Genomic DNA, 16,952 nt, shown 5'->3' with positions numbered 1-16,952 from the left:
CAGAAGTACTCTGCAGTAGCTGTCCTACCTTGCTTTTTAATACATCCCTACTTCACTGTCCAGACCCCAATCCCATGCATGTTTTTTCTTACATAACTTTGATTTATTTACAATTCTCATTATTTTTGTTTTCGCTGGTCAGCAACAGTATTACAGTACAATAATGATTTTCAGCACGCATATGGGCGTACCAAGTGCTAAGGTTCATTCTTGGGTCCTGGGCGAGTTCTGCAAACAGAAACGTACCTTATCAAAAGAAAGGGTGGACCACGAACTGTCCGAGAACCAGCTGCTAGTTGCTTTAACTTTGGCAGTACTTTTCGTGGGGCTCTTTTTAACACTGTCCCGCAGGTTTATGAACTTCCCTCGGTTTTTGGAAGAGGACACAGGCAAGGTGGAGCAGCTGTAGTACCTGTGTGTGCTCAGAGGCTGATGATGGTTTTGCTGTTGTTGCTGCTGCGGTAATGGTTGGGACTGTGGCTGTGGATATTGTAGCCTTGGATGCATCCTAGGTTTACTGGAAAAATGGACCACACTCCCCATCCCATCGCAACCTTCTGGAGCACCACAACAGTATTCATGGTTGGGATAGTAAGTAGTCATTGTGAGATACAATGACAAAAAGCCACAGAGAAGTGCCCAAAAAGTGCTAGGCAAAAGAGGACAAAATTGTAGTTTGTGATCCTAGATGTGAACTGTTTCTGTAGCTGCACCGGTAGGAAAAAGAACTGAATCCAATTCTATCCTCCTGCTCTAGCTCTGGTTAAAGCTCTCTCTCTCTCTCTCTCTCTCTCTCTCTCGCTCGCTCGCTCTCTCTCGCTCGCTCTCTCTCGCTCATTAATGAGCTCCAATAGGCACAGCACATAGTCATTTTCCATGCATGAATAATCAATGCACTGCACTGATTCCACTGTGGGCAGCAAAGATTCATGTTTGATGTTTATTTTCCCGTTTTATTTATTTGTATTTTTTTTACACTAACTAACAACAAACTACGGCAAAGCACAAAAAATGGAATCTGCCTAACAATACAAAACAGGACAACCTTATACCAACAGGTTGGACTCAAAAAATAAATACATGTAGAAACACCTGCAACATGTGGTACACACTTGTGTGTAAATCTTTGTCTCAAGCCGGTTAGGTGCTTTGTATCCTAGACTGCACAAATCACAAGGAACATGTTTAAAAGTGACCAGACATTCTCCACACCTCAGTTTAAAAGAACGACTGTTGGTAATCACTGAGGAGTGGTCAGACACTGTATCCCTCCAATACAATATGAAGAATCGTGTTGAATCAGAGCTTCATAGACGTTGGTTCTCCTGAGAGCCGTGAAGCACAGCTTGATATTTGCATTGCATTAATCTTAATTTCTGACCGATGCCGACATTGCCTTTAAAAACATCACCCTTTACTTCAAAAGAATCAAGAAGAAAAATGAATTTAAAAGATTTCATCATTAAGTGATTTTAAATTATTTATCGGCTTACAAATATGTATACACACTCACTTCTTGGTTACATGTGAAAAACGATAGTCCTTTAATAAATGTACAGTAGGGTTAATATAGATATAGACCTACTACTCCTTCAGAAAGTAAACATCTACCAGGAGTCCGGACCAAGCTACAAATTCCATCGATAGCCATTTAATTAGACAACTGGGATTTCATAACAAAGATTCAAAAGGTGGAGGGGTGGGTTTTTACGCATCCTATAAAATAAATAATTAACTAATAAAAAGTTATTCAGTTGTAGCAATTTCATTCATTGTCAAATATTAAATAAACATTTAAAGTCAAACTTAAAAAAAAAAAAAACAACCATGGATATCTTTCATTGTTTTTATTTAACAGACTTTTGTATTATTATTATTATTATTATTATTATTATTATTATTATTATTATTATTATTATACATTTTATGCTTCTAATATCTCTCAATCTAAATATTTTTCAAACTAAATATTACATCTTCATTTAATTAGATTGATGGAAATGCAAGCAGCATTTTGCGCAATATCTTAATTTGACTGAAACACTTCCCAACTCCCCTGGTTACTGGGTCAAGAGCCATATTCAGTGACCAGCCCCAGCCCCCCCCCCCGCTTCATCAGATTCATTTCATAGCTGTGCTTTCTCCTCCAAAAGTAATAAATAAGAAATAGTGTTATACTAGAGAAAGCTGCGGTCAGAGATTGCCTCTATCTCTCTGCTCCTAGTCAGCTGGTCTGTGAGGCTGAGAGACAGATAGGAATGGACAGGGACCTCTCTAATCGCCATGGTGCTGCCACAGCTCATCTGTGACTGTGCGGTAATGTAATCACAGGCTGCACAACACCCAGGGCTGATACAATATTCCAAACACTGAACACAGGTGAAAAGGCTGTCCAAAACTGTTAGACAGGAAACAAGCATTTTGCCTACTCACAATAATAATATGAAGTGTCAAAAAGTATTTAAAAAAAAAAAAAAAAAAAAAGATTTACAGAATGATTTATCCTGTGCTCCCCTGGTTCATTTAAACAGACCAATCAGTCACGCGATCAATAAAAAAACCTGAACAGTGTTCAAGTTAATTATACAGCCACCAAGGAATCTGTATTAAACGTGTTAGCCTATGGAAAGCATTGACTGTTTTGAAAAATTAAATTAAAAAGTCAATACCGCAATTTGGTATGAAAAGGAATATTAAGGGCTATATTCCATGGACAGATCTCTGCAATGATGGCTGTACTCGATTTCATTTTGAACATCTTTTGAAGCAACTAAACATGTCCAAACCTGCTGTTCTCTAGAACTGTTTCTGTTTCTAAATGATTTATTGGTGTTCAGAAGTAAGCAAGTAACATACATATGCTCCATCACAGTTGAAAATACAAAGATAAAGATACCAATAGTGAAGTACAGTTCTTCACTATGACCAACATCCACAGTTTGTACACGTCAAAAAGTGTAATGTGTGCGTACACCAAACAACCAGCCACACCATATATAACAACACCACCACCACCTGGACATGAGAAATCATCTTCTTATCAATACTCTCTCTTAAAACTGTCTTAAGCTACAAAACCCATTACTGCAACAGGAGAATGCACTTGCCATCAACTCAAGGTAATTCATTTTTATTAAGAGGCTAACTACAAGGATTGCTATCACAGACAGCACATTGGAGTATTAATATTATCCCAGCACAGTTTTACCTTGCGAACTCTTAACTAAACGTCCCCAGGAACTCATGGTAAATAATCCGCTGAGATAAGCAAAAGGTTTTTTTAATAAGTCAGAGCAAACAGTAATGCACTGAGAGGCAGCCTTGGCGTGCCGCTTCATAAGGTAACTGTCTAAATACCATCCCCTTTTAACTATTTCCACCAACTATGTTAGAAGTGATGGATAACCACACATAAAACATATACTCAATCTTACATTGTCATATGCTCCAGTTCCCATCATTCATATACTTGATATCTTTTGCAATGTGTTTAAGTGCCCATGGTACCATACTACTATGAAGGGCCTGGGATATGAAAATGATGCACTTCTTAATTTCACATTTTCTATCAAGTACTGAGAGTCCAACCACATTCTTAAAACCAACTGAAAGCACAATTTTCAGCTTTTGAATGATTGACTGTAGCATGTTAAGTGCAGTCAGTGTATCATTTACCCTAAGCATTGTAAAGAAGCTCCACACCAAAGACAGCACAGTCAACAGCTTACTGGGTTATCTGTACCATAGGGGTTTCACAAAACCTGTCCGTTTGCACCCAATAAAGATACGCCACTAATAAAGCACAGATTTGTTTTTATGTTATCTAATACCATAAGGGTACTGTATTGCTGGTACGGTTGTCTGAAGTTATTTGAGGAATCTGGCTTTGGAGAATCAAAAATTACAAAATACATTACATTCTACATTATTGACCTTCTTCAATAGATCTTTCAATATGTCTCTTCAATAAACACCCCCCCTCCCCCCCCCCCCAAGTCAGGTCAGCTCGCTAGAATGTAAAATAAGAATTGAAGCCTATGGAAATACAATTTTACTGGAGTTCAGTTTTTGGTGCATTTAACCTTTGCTGCCATCTACAGGTTGCCCATGTGGGTAAGATATTGATTATTTCTATCCTATGAAAGAATAAAAAAACATATAGCCTTCCAAATCTCAGCAAATAAGGTGTCTGTACAAGTATGCTGAATTAGTAGGTCACAGTCTGTGACCCACTTCTATAGTACGTGGAATACTGACTTCTTGTAACATAAATAGGTGTGATGTTTCATTGCGTTGATGCAAGCTTCCTAGAAGATATATTAACCCAACCAAATCACAGGCCAGACCTCATCCAACAAGGAGGTTACCATGACCTAAACTGATAACCTCAAGAACTTGAGAATACTAATATGAACTGGGTGTGTAGTTAGTGAAAAGATATGAATAAAACTATGAATGTGATCTACTGAATCGGCACTCAACGAAGCAGCCGGCAAATGCAGCTTTTGGTGGAAGACAAACTAAATATCAGTAATTTTAGAAAAAGAAAGTTTTAAAATTAAATAGATGTAACTGCTATCAAAACAAAGGTCCTGAAGAAACACACACAACGTTCATCAACTGAAAATAGTCATTACCACATAATTACTGCAGTCTTGCATTCTGCAAAGGGAATTGTTATTTTCTACAGTAAGTATGCTAGATTGTAAAGATTTACATCCCTGTTTAACTAATCCTTTGTGCACAGTTGTAGAAATATGAGTCTCTCCAGAGATCTTGAAAGCACAATTAGTTACTAGTTCAATTCATTTACAAGATAGCCATTCGCTCTGAGAAACAGATTCAACCACTCGTTGGTGTGATAAGAATTCATCAAGTTTCTGCTCAGGTAAGGGGTAAATATTTTAAGATGTCTTCTTTTCCTTCCAACAAAAGGTGCCAGGTTTGTGTTAATGTAGGCAAGTTGGGGTTCACTTATTCCACAGAGTAAAACGTACCTTTTGCTCTACTTCGGCCAGCAGCAACGTATTTCAAAGATGCGAATATGTTTGCACATGGAAATCTAATGACACTTTCTCCCCTCTTGAAAGCTACTTGCCTTTATTTCACTCCCATATGTGGTAGCCTGCAGCAGTGGGAGGTTATGAATGACACCAAGTTATGTTATCAGGAATATAAAAAAAAAAAAAAAAAAGTTCTAAAATAATTTCAAAACACCACCACACCAAACAGCTGTTCATGGAGTTTGACAATTACTGTAGTGGTAGACTTATTACAACTGGAAGTAAAGTCGTACGGTGATATCTGAAGAAGCATTTGACAAATATAATAATGTACATGTAACAGAACACACCTTTGTGACATGCATTCCCAAACAGTCTCCTACTGTAATTACCAAGTAAACGTTGTAAACTGGGCTGGTTAACAGAAAGAATGACAGGAATACAGCGCCCTATTTCAAAGGGTCCTTTGAGGTTAGTGATTTCACTATGGCTACAGAGAGGACAAGCTGGGGAAGGCTTTACAATTCTAGTGTTGGTAGACTACACACTATATGTCCTTGTAAAAATGGAAAGGAAGAGCATGGATGCATGTATTTACTCATTACCGACTTCTCAAGGCACTCCCAGGTCACACAAACCTTCGGTTTAAGCAGGAACACTAACACCCTGCAAGAAGTCATAGTAAAACATATACATTGTAGCTACTGTAAATAGTACTGAACTTTTAATACTACTCAGCAGAATTAGGATACAGCTGTACTGAAAACTGCAAACAATTTGGGCTATGGCTGTTCTCACAATCTTTCATTATTCTGATTAAATATGAAACCCTTCCTGTACTGTACTGCCGGAGAAGATCCCCAACAAATGCAATGGTCAAGCTTACAATCCCGAGTGATGTAGAGCTATACTGTAGCACTTTGGCCAAAATAGAGCACTTAATATCCTCTGACCTAAGTTGCAAGGTATAAAACACATTATCCATGTTTCTCAAGAGTCCACAAGGATAATGAGAAGCACACTTATGTATTTAGTCATAAAATTAACTTAACATATGAACAACTTTTCGTGTGCACACTCAGCTCTGAACGATGTGCATTCATCTTCCTGTTCATATGGATGAAATCCTGCAGATAAAACCTCTACTCATGTGACTAAACTGCCCCAGCTGACTACATCCCTGGCAACTCCATAGCAACATCAGAAGATGCATTAAGAGACCACTTTCCATGGCAACTCAAGGTCACTTGTATGTTATGGGAGCAAACAGTCTCAAGGCAATTACAGCTAGCAAAACATCAAAGCTGTAGTCTGTGGTATTAACAATAGAAGGTCTACATAATGCAAGAGCTTCATTTGTTTAATCTGTGTTTGTATGCTACTTGGCCCAGATATTGAATGATAAGGGTGCAGGGCCCACCACCTACACTACTTTGGTGAAAATACACTCAAGATGTTCAACTGGAATTAATTAAAAAAAATAAAAATTAAACCACACATTCATATTATAGGCTGCATTCAAAACATAATTTCAAAGCATACTTAACAAGCATCTCCATATACAGTACTGTACAGTACATAGAATAACTTGGGGACATTGATACAAAGTTTCATTAAAATCTCAGGTAGGCAGTTCTGAAGACACAAGTGTATATTACCCCAACCAAATGACCAGAAACCATATACACAGGTACAGTAAGTGACTTAGCTATACCAATTGCCATTTTAATTGCAATTCTAAAAATGAATAAACTTGTAAGAATCGCTGGAGGAGTTAATAGACCTATCCATGCTTCTAGATCATACATCTCATTGCCATAAGGTTGAGATGAAGCTCACTGAAGACTGTAAGGAGCCAGGTTGAATACAGCCTCGACTGAAGTATAAGCAGACCTAAAGCTTTCTGCGTGGTCTTTGTACAATAATGACATGTCATAAAATGGTTCCCCTATCACTGCAGGCAGCTTACAAACTCAATTTCAAAAGTTAGGATAAGCCCCCCACCTGAGACTTCTGGTATTCGTTTTTCAAATTACATTTTTAGACTTAGGAAGGCGAACAGCTTTTATGCAGAAACTGACTGAGGCAGAGGTAGTCCAAACCAGCACATAAAACATCAAGTAGCTGGTTATATTGCTTCAGTGGTGAGCTGTTTAAGCAGTGCTAATGAGGACGGGTGAGTCAGCCCTGACCTTCATTTACTGACCTGTTTCTTACAAAATGCTGAAGAGCCCACTGTGCCTGCAACAAGAAAAACCAAACCATTTGGAAACTATGCACTGTCTTCAAAGGAAAGTGCAAAACTTTATTTGAGAGCACTTTTAAACTTGTTTATTATTGCTCTATCTTTGCATATGCCCTAAATTGTTTATCCTAAATTAACACGTTTGGTTACATTGAGTTTGATCTTACAGTACAGAACTACCGTACAAATACAACACATTTAGGAGGGGTTTATACTAGCTTTACATATCATTTAACGAGAGATAAAAACGAACCAGGTAACTACAGACCTAGAAACCTGACTTCTATTATATCTAAACTTATGCAAACTATAATAAGATCAAAAATGGAAAATTAACTATATGGTAACAGTATCCTGAGAGACAGTCAGCATGGTTTTAGGAAAGGGAGATCGTGTCACATAATCTGCATGATTTATTTAGATTTCCACAAAGCTTTTGACAAAGTCCCGCATAAATGATTCTTTTCTCAAACTGAAAGCAGTAGGGATTCAAGGAAAATGCATGCACATGGATTAGGGAGTGGTTAACATGTAGAAAACAGAAAGTACTGATTAGAGGAGAAACCTCAAAATGGAGCGAGGTAACCAGTGGGGTACCACAGGGATCAGTATTAGGTCCTCTGCTCTTCCTAATCTACACTAATGACTTAGACTCTGGTATAGTAAGCAAACTTGTTAAACTTAAAGACAAAACAAAAATAAGAAGAGTGGCAAAGACTGTTGCAGCTGCAAAGGTCATTCAAAATGATCTACACAACATTCAGAACATAGCAAATTAAATGTAATATAGAAAAGTGTAAGGTACTGCACTCAGGCAATAAAAATGTCCATTACAAATACCATATGGGAGACACTGCAATTGAAGAAGGAATCTATGAAAAACAGTTTATGTTGACTCAAAAATGTCTTCATCTAGACAATGTGGGGAAGATATAAAAAAGATCAACAAAATGCTTGGATATATAGTGAAAAGTGTTGAATATAAATCAAGGGAAGTAACGTTAAAACTTTACAATGCATTAGTAAGAACTCATCTAGAATATTGTGTTTAGGTCTGGCCACTTCACTACAAAAAGGTCTAGAAAGAGTGCAAAGAAGAGCAACCAGAATTATTCTGGGTTTAAAAGGCATGTCGTATGCAGACAGGCTAAAATAACTGAACCTATTCAGTCTTGAACAAAGAACACTACACGGCGATCTGATTCAAGCATTCAAAATTCTAAAAGGTATTGACAATATCGACACAGAGGACTTTTTGGACCTTAAAAAAGAAACAAAGTACTAGGGGTCACAAATGGAGATTAGATAAAGGGGCATTCAAAACAGAAAACAGGTGGCACTTTTTTACACAGAGAATTGTGGGAGTCTGGAACCAACTCCCCAGTAATGTTGTTGAAGCAGATACCCTGGGATCCTTCAAGAAGCTACTTGATGACATTCTGAGATCAGTAAACTACTAACAACTTAACGAGCAAGATGGGCCGAATGGCCTCCTCTCGTTTGTAACCTTTCTTATATTCTAACATAACTGTCCAACAACATTATAAATAATTATCTTGAAATACTGTGGTTAAATTTTCCTGTGTAAGATGTATTAAACAATGCAGCAAAGAGCAGGATTTAAATTGAATAGATGAATAACAGAGAATGAAAAATCTTTGAAATCTTCCACAAAAAAACAAAAGACAAAATATAATGTTATCAATTCACTGCCCCTATTAGATAAACACCCAGTTGAATTCAGAGTGCTGCAGTTAGTGTTGGTGTGAATTGATTAAAATGATGAGTGACAGTTATGTTGATAATGGATCAGGCACCGACGCTTATGAGTTTAGTAACAAAACAAAAGGAGAAACCTATCTGATCAGATTTAACCTTGAATAAACAGTCAGGTTTTCTGCAAGCTATTTGTACAGCTTACACTTTGTGTGTATTTTGTGTGTGTTGATAACGTGCATACAGCACCATCGCTAGTAAGTTATAACTTTTTTTTTTTTTTCTTTTTTTTTTTTTTTTTTTTTAACATATTTCGGTCTTTGCCACTGCTTCTCGGGCAGAGTCCGAATCACTGCCTTTGTTCTTTAATTCCTGTTCTGAGTGACAGGCAGACCTTGGAAGAAGGAATTAACATGAGAAACCCCACTGACACTTGCATAATACCATCAGCAACAACTGGACAGTAATAAAGACATATATAAAACCTGTATCACACTTCGGAACAGTATTATCCGCAAAACTGGAGCAAAAATTAACATGAGAAACCCCACTAACACGATAAGCGTATAAAAAAAGACTATTATTAATAACGACCAATAACAATAATAATAATAATAATAATAATAATAATTAGAGGAGTTGTATTGAACTGTCCAATCATAGACTTAGTTGCCATTTACAGTTAGAAACTTTAAAAGGAGTTGTGTATCCCAAGGTGTCTCTGGGCTGGTAAATTATTCCTAACTCCAAACTACAAAGAAAAGACAGATATTCACCTTGATGTCAATTCCCATTATATTAATTGTCATTTTGCCTGGTGAAATCGTACACAAGTGGGGATCAATATTACTGGAAGTAGCCTAGATGTAATGCACTTTGGTGGAAAGGACAGAAGTAAGACAAAGGTGTTCGCGTTAGATTGCAATTAACGTCAACCTTATTATGCAACCACGCTTTAACAGCAATGACGATTTGTATTGCTGTGCATGTGCTACATCAAAAGGCATCTTGCATATATGATTCACTATTCAACTGTCAGCAGTTACCATCAGTAAACTCCTAAAGGTACGTTAGGAATGTAACATATCCACCAATATATAACACCACTATCCATGTGTGACAACATTGAAAAGCAGTTTAATCTGACCTACCTCTATAGCATGTAGATTCCTTTCTCATTATTGCCCATGCTTATGCGGTTGTTCCCAAGATATAGCCTCCAATACCTCAGACAATCAGGTGGCAGTGACATGAATCATTTCACAATCACACTGTGGGGCATATCTTGCGATAGAAGTCCTTGACAAATTCAGGATAACGGTTCTTAAGAGAACGCTTTCATTAGCCCAACCAATCAGATGTCAGGATTCATGAAAGGTAACAACATTAATCATGATTGTTCATAAAGCAAGATTATTAACTCAGCGTAACAAATATAGTTTATTAGAATTCAATTACTCAACACATGTTGTATTGGTTTTCCTGGTTCTCCTTTCCTGACTGCCTGTTCCAAATCTACAGAGATGAACATTGCTGTATACAAAGAGCAGCTCTTACTACCAGCGCAGTAAAAGTAAAATCACCATGGTAACAGCCACAAGACAGCTGGTAAATTCTACAATAGGAAACGCCTGTCTTTAGCATCTGGAGCATGGCAATGCAAAAACAACCAGGCAAATTAATTACAAGTGATTCTAGAACATATTTATTATTATCCCCAACAGAATCTATTTGTAGCAAACACACATATCATTTTGCAGACAATGTCACAGAACTTTAACACATCGAACATTTTTAACATTGATCTTTAAAAAACACATTCCAGAGAATGCCATGAAAGAAACAAGGATTGAATTACAGTTTTAATGTTCCTGGTGTAATGTATAGCATCTCCACAGCTCCGGCCTCGACTGAAGCATTTTACCAGAGAAGGGGTATTTTATTTTTCACATTGATTTCACCAGCTAGTGGAGATCCATGCCTTTCTAATTAGTAAAATTGTCTGTCCTCTACAGTAGTTTTTAGTGGTCTGTGGCTACTACCTCTAATGATATTAATGTAGTTTCTCTTGCACTCTTTGTATGACATACCAGACCGAAGAGTGAGCGAGAAGCCACTCTCTTATTATAATAGGTAGCCACTAAACTCTTAACAAACTATAAAAGAAAAACCTAAAGATTAACACTACAGTACACTGAATTTAAGGCCATTTTTTATTATTATTTTCTTTTTTGATAGTCTCTACTGGTACTTACAGACACCGGAGAAAGTAAATTATACAAATTTTTGGACAAGCATTCATCTCCGAGATGCGCCCTAGTCACAACAGCCAGTGCTACCAAACAATACCTGCCCCACATTGATCAACACTGCAGTTCCCTTTGTACTTTGCAGGATCAGTAAAAACAAAGGCTTCAAGAGCAGGGCTTACATCAGAGCATTTACAGTCATCATTCAGGAAAGACAGTAACTGCTTTATCCCCAGTGCCTGTAACTCGCTGTGCGTGGAGACTATCATATGCCGCATTTTAGGCTAGAATTTCACCAATACATTCAACAGGAGAACCCCATCAGCTGCTTCTATTTTTGTGAGTTAGTTTATTTTGTATAAAAAGCAGGGGCGGGCTATTCTGATGTAATTTATTTCTACTAAAGTGGTACATTAAGGGCATAGTTAAGTAATGTACAATAAATCATTTCAGGCTTTTTGATTTGGTTTTATTTTAAATTAGCAAGCAGTGCTAGGAAGAAAACATTTACTATTGTGTGTCTAATAGATGGAATGGAAAAGACAGCAGGCCTCAACTGACCATCAGCAGACAAAATGGTTTGGTTAAATGTTTTAAAAACACAGTGCAGGGAGTCCATTGACTTTGCAATGTGTCCAAGATTGCACCGAGATTGATAATCAACAATAACTGTGGCACGAAGAAACTCATCTATATCTGTATTTGTCACATGCATTCTTTTGTAAGCCACGAAGAACCATTTAGAGAATGACGTATTTCCATCATGATTTTGGCCTAAACACTAACAAATTGGCAACTCTTTACTTGAATACTGTATTTCCGTAACATTTGGATCCCAGATATCTCTTTTAGGACCACTACCCCAGGGTCTTTGTGTGATGGTCAAAAAGAGGACAGATTTGTATTTGAAACTGCACAACGACATGCACATTTTTCTTAGTAATATGCAGCATAGAGTGAACATCTGTCAAAATATCATGATGAGACTACAAATAAATGCAACAGCTGCTATAACCAACATAACTAAACATGCAAGAAAATAGTATGACTAATGAATCATGACTATTTGCTGCCAAATTCTATGTTATACATGCTGATTACTTTAACAGCTAATTAAGAATACAGATTTCAAAAGAGCGTACATGATATATGAAAATATAGAACTGATGAAGAACACTAAAAAGGTACAGATCTTGTCTGCTTTAAAGTGAAAGCAGCCACTGTTCATTATGTCTGTATTACGTTACAAGCTGCAGCATTATATGGACCAACTATATCATATACAGAACTTCACCCATCTCTCACCTTCCATCAATTTGTAATGAACTAAAATCGGCACAAGCGAAATGTAATCTCGCACTACAGGAGGGGAGAGATTTAGCCTAAGCACACTGACAGAAGGCAATTAACAGCTAACAAAAGGCAGTGTATGTTTACACATTTCTGCCCTGGTACATTAAGTTTCACCTTTCAGAATCTATGCAGCTCCGAAGGCATTCTCTAGTATGTCACAACAAGCTTAGTTGAGGATTTAAATAAGTAAGTGTATTTTAAAGTAGGGGTGGAAATGTAATGTAGCATCATCTCACTTACTAAATTGAATGCCACACCTTTATTAGCTAATTATGAACTCGCAACAAGCAAGCTCAAAGGGAAATCAAGCGAGCAGCAATTCTTACTGTACCCAGTTCTCCCTTGGATAGGGTGGGGCTGTAGACTGCAGACTACACCATTCCTGGTTTTGTAAATAGCAGACAAATTTGTTAACACAATTATAGCTGAGATCCTGAGAACCGCTCTTTTGTAAATCAAGCCTGCTGTGTTATTATTTTTCAACGATCTTAACGATCTACATTTTTCTGTTTAAAGAGAGTCATTTACCTTCCAGCAAAAAGGGCAGATAAAAAAAAAACAAAAAACAACAACAAACATTTTACAGGTGTCACACAAACAGGATTATTTTTGCCGCTCATCCATATTATCTAAATTCAGAGAAAATCTGGATGTCTCAAGGATTACGGTACACTTAACTCACACACTCAAATACAAAATACTGCTCAATGTTTGCTCGTAAGCTTTAATAGGTCATTTTAAGACAAATAAAGTGAGGAAAATAAAGAAATTATTAATGTATTAATGAAATATAGGTTGAAACGTTACTGTGCATTGCTTTTTAGTTCAGGGCAATGAGCATCGGATGTAGTAGCCACTAGGGACCGCTAGATGGGTGCAAAATAAACAGTTAAAATAACAGCAATACAGTTAGTGTTGAAATAGTAACTGAGGTGAGTTAGGTTGAGGGGTTTGATGTAGAGGTTAGGTGTAAGTTGCATATAATATGGTGTAGACTGAAGTTGCAGCTGTATTTTGTTTTACTATGTTTTTGTAAATAACTTTTGAATGTTTTAATTTTCTGCAGTTTTTTTCCCTTAAAAACTAAGTTTTTTTGCACCCTCTAGTGGCCTCTAGTAGTTACTACATCCAATGCTCACCGCACTAAACTGAAAGGTAAAAATCCAGTTAGTGTTTTCACCTCTATTTCATAAAATTCATAATTTCTGTATTTTCCTCACTTTATTGCCAGTAAAAATACCTATTAAAGTTCAACAAGCAAAAATTTGGAAGAATTTTCTATTTGAGTGTTCCTTACCCTGCACTAAGTTTTGGAAGATCAGCATTGGTACAGTTTTTTAAATTTACTATTTAGTATGACAGGATGTTTCCCCCTAACCTACTGCACAGGTTGAAGACAAATGGCTTTGTTTTAGCTTTTAACTTACTTTTATTTAAAAATGATTTCTCCCAAACTCTGTACAGGGTGGGGAATCTGCCTTTAAAAATTCAGCACCAGACATGTTTATAATCCAAAGTAAACTGTAATAAGACACTAATAATGCTATAAAAAGTTATAAAACTACAATATTGAAAGTGCCAAGTTAAGGAGGGGGTAGCAAAAATAAACCAGACGAACAACGAGACACAACAACACACTTCCCTTGGTTACCTGGGCTGAGGTGGCAGCAACAGAGATACAGTCCATCAAGCCGTACCGTGTCTGCGTGAAAAACGAAACAAGCTGCTGCCATCGAGAGGGCCTAGCCCTGAGCTCGTCTGCCAAGCTTTTCTTTGCCCACTGCTTCTGCTTGTACCCTGTGGAGCAGGGTCCAGAGCTGGCATTGCCACGGTTACCTCGCGAGTACAGCAGGGTGTTGTTTCCGAAGATGTAGTTCATCTCTGCTGCTCCGCAGGTGGGTGCCGGTGGCTAACAGCTCTGGTAGTACCAGCTGCTCAGTGGAGAATGTTCACAGAAGCTCCAGAGTTACAACCACATACTCTCCATGAAAAAAAACTACAACAAACAAAATGTCCAGCTACCTGCCAACATCATCTTCATCTTCTTCAAATCTTCTTCAAATGTTTTGGAACTTTGCAGCTTTATAATACCTGTCCTTTGCCTTTGAAAGTGCTGCATTATAATGAAGTCAGTCCCAACATCTTCCCCCTGTTCCAACCTTCTCTCTCTGTGCCGATTAAACGCTGCTGTTCTTTTGTTTGCAGAAAACTAGAGCCTGAAAGCCAGGAAGTGAGGTCAATTAGCAGGTAGGATGCTGCAGGCGTTGGACTATCAAGACTCTGGGGCTTCCTAATGCAATGCACTGGGTAAGGAAGAAGTGCACAAATGAACTGGTTTCAATCACTACTGTTCTTAAAAGCCAATCAACAGTTCACCACAGAGGCGTTCAAAATACATGCTGAATCAAGCTGTCTACAGCACTTTGAACAAGCTGCTCCATTAGTATTTATTTATTTTTGTTCCTCATTACGGTTTGAAAAGTTGATTTTTTCATTCATTATACAGAGAGCTTTTTACATCACTATTGATTTCCCGCTGTCCATTTTTTTCTGAATGAAAAACTGTTCACGGAGTTTTCATGTTTTCTTGTACAGTACCACCCTTGAAACAAACCTTTCTGATACAGCCACAAGGGAATTTGAGTAAGCAAATTGAAATATAAATTTACTAGAGTAACATGAGCATCACTACAGTATTCTACTTCAGACTGCACCTAACAATATATTCCTGTCCAATGCAATGTAAAACTGTAGTTCATCCATAGTAAAATAATATTCTGTGAAGCCAAACAAAGTCAAGGTGAAACCTTGCTGTTTATAATGTGGTGTGGCACAGGTGTCAAATGAGCTGCTAGACACAGAGCAGTCATCCCCAACTGACTAAATCCATGGAAACAGGGAACCCCGGAGCTTAAAACAGGAACCCTTACTGTTCCTTTTTAAATGCAGCTGTGCAGTGTTGTATATTACAGTATTCTATTGCAGTCCTATGAGTATCAGCCCCTGTACTCCACAAAACAGAGGAGAGAAACGCCCCTCTGTACAGCTGAATGTGTATAATTAATAAGGGTGTAATGATTGATTGTGTATCGTCGAATTGTGATACTTTCTTTACATGACATACCGGTACATATGGTATGAGGTATGCATCATTTGTATTGGGACAATACCAAAAGCACAACATAGTTACTGTATTGTGGTTCACGAATAAGTATGTTATATATTTGGTATGGATCCCATATATTGCAATGGATATGGAAATACGTATCATAGTGTAACATTAGTGTATTGTTACATCCCTAATTATTAATGTCCTACATATAAAACCTGGTTGGAGGTAGGCTTGCTTTAAAAAAAAAAAAAAAAAAAAAAAAAAAAAAGTGTGTTCCAAATTGCAAACTGCAAATTAAAACTTGAACACATATCAGATCTGGTATACATTATATTACAATGTATAAAAATATGCATATGCATGTTTTCTTCTGCATGTGAAGGCTTTTTGTGAAGAGACTGTGTGTTTTCAATACTGAAGGGCTCTCAATGCATTTATAATTGACAATCATTACCTACTGTACCTGTCTGACTTTCTTTGCTCATTCCACCTCTGCATTGATGAAACAGTAATCTTCACAGCACAACTACACTGTTAATAAAAACTGTCACCATATGCCCTGCATCATATTGAAAACACACCTGTTACAAACCATTTTCTTTCACCTACCTTACAAAGACTCCACGCACCTATTTCAGAGCACACTCGGGGCCTGTGAAGAACACGCTAGCAACAGATCAAGCAGAGCGTGACTACAGAAACAGCAGCACTCGTTCTCCTGGTATTTAACAAGTAAAGCCTCGGTGACATTTAGACCTGTCTAACTTCATCAAGGAAAGACAGACGAGGCATCGCGTGGGCATGGATGATCCGTTAAAGCATCCATCCTTTTAGCTGGTATGTTTATGCACAGCGGTTTCACTTCAGAATTCGTGTCAGTCAAAAACTCAAAGACAAGACTATTTACTTATTTATTTATTTTTAAAGAAAGCCGATTTCAAAAATAACTTGCTGTTGTAAACTGCCCAACACAAGGTTTGTAACCAAGCCCTTAACAGAAAGCTTTTAAACATCCACACCCACAGCCAAACTTCAGCTCACAGCTATCACTTAAATTGCTTAATCTTGAATCCACTGCATCACAACAGTACTTACAAATCTTTAGCCAGGAAAAAGTAGAGCAAGTCTTTAATATCCCCAAGGGGCAATTTGCTTTACAGCCAGGAGTCAAGAGTAAACATACAACATATATCAACAATACAATACAACACAGCAGCAATAAATACATGCATAGCAATAACAACAATAACAACAACCAAGTCACATGACCTTCA

The 16,952-nt window shown here is 37.5% G+C and overlaps 1 protein-coding gene across 26 annotated transcripts in view; it reads right to left on the bottom strand.

The window, feature by feature from the left end:
* The window catches only part of dlg1b (discs large MAGUK scaffold protein 1b), a 184,718-nt gene that overhangs the window by 69,588 nt on the left and 98,178 nt on the right, over positions 1 to 16,952 (bottom strand). Inside the window, exon 1 of one of the 26 annotated variants that reach the window (XM_041263430.1) lies at positions 247 to 729. The exons of the other annotated variants lie outside the window; for them this stretch is intronic. Coding sequence (XP_041119364.1) covers positions 247 to 603 — 357 coding nt within the window. The 5' untranslated portion in view covers positions 604 to 729. Of the gene's footprint in view, positions 1 to 246; positions 730 to 16,952 lie in introns of those variants that run through there. 26 annotated transcript variants of the gene reach the window in all.

This window comes from Polyodon spathula, chromosome 11, assembly GCF_017654505.1.
Source record: "Polyodon spathula isolate WHYD16114869_AA chromosome 11, ASM1765450v1, whole genome shotgun sequence".
NCBI classification, from domain to species: Eukaryota; Metazoa; Chordata; class Actinopteri; order Acipenseriformes; family Polyodontidae; genus Polyodon; species Polyodon spathula.
Note: the sequence above shows the minus strand (reverse complement) of the source record. Positions and strands in the feature narration are given on the sequence as shown.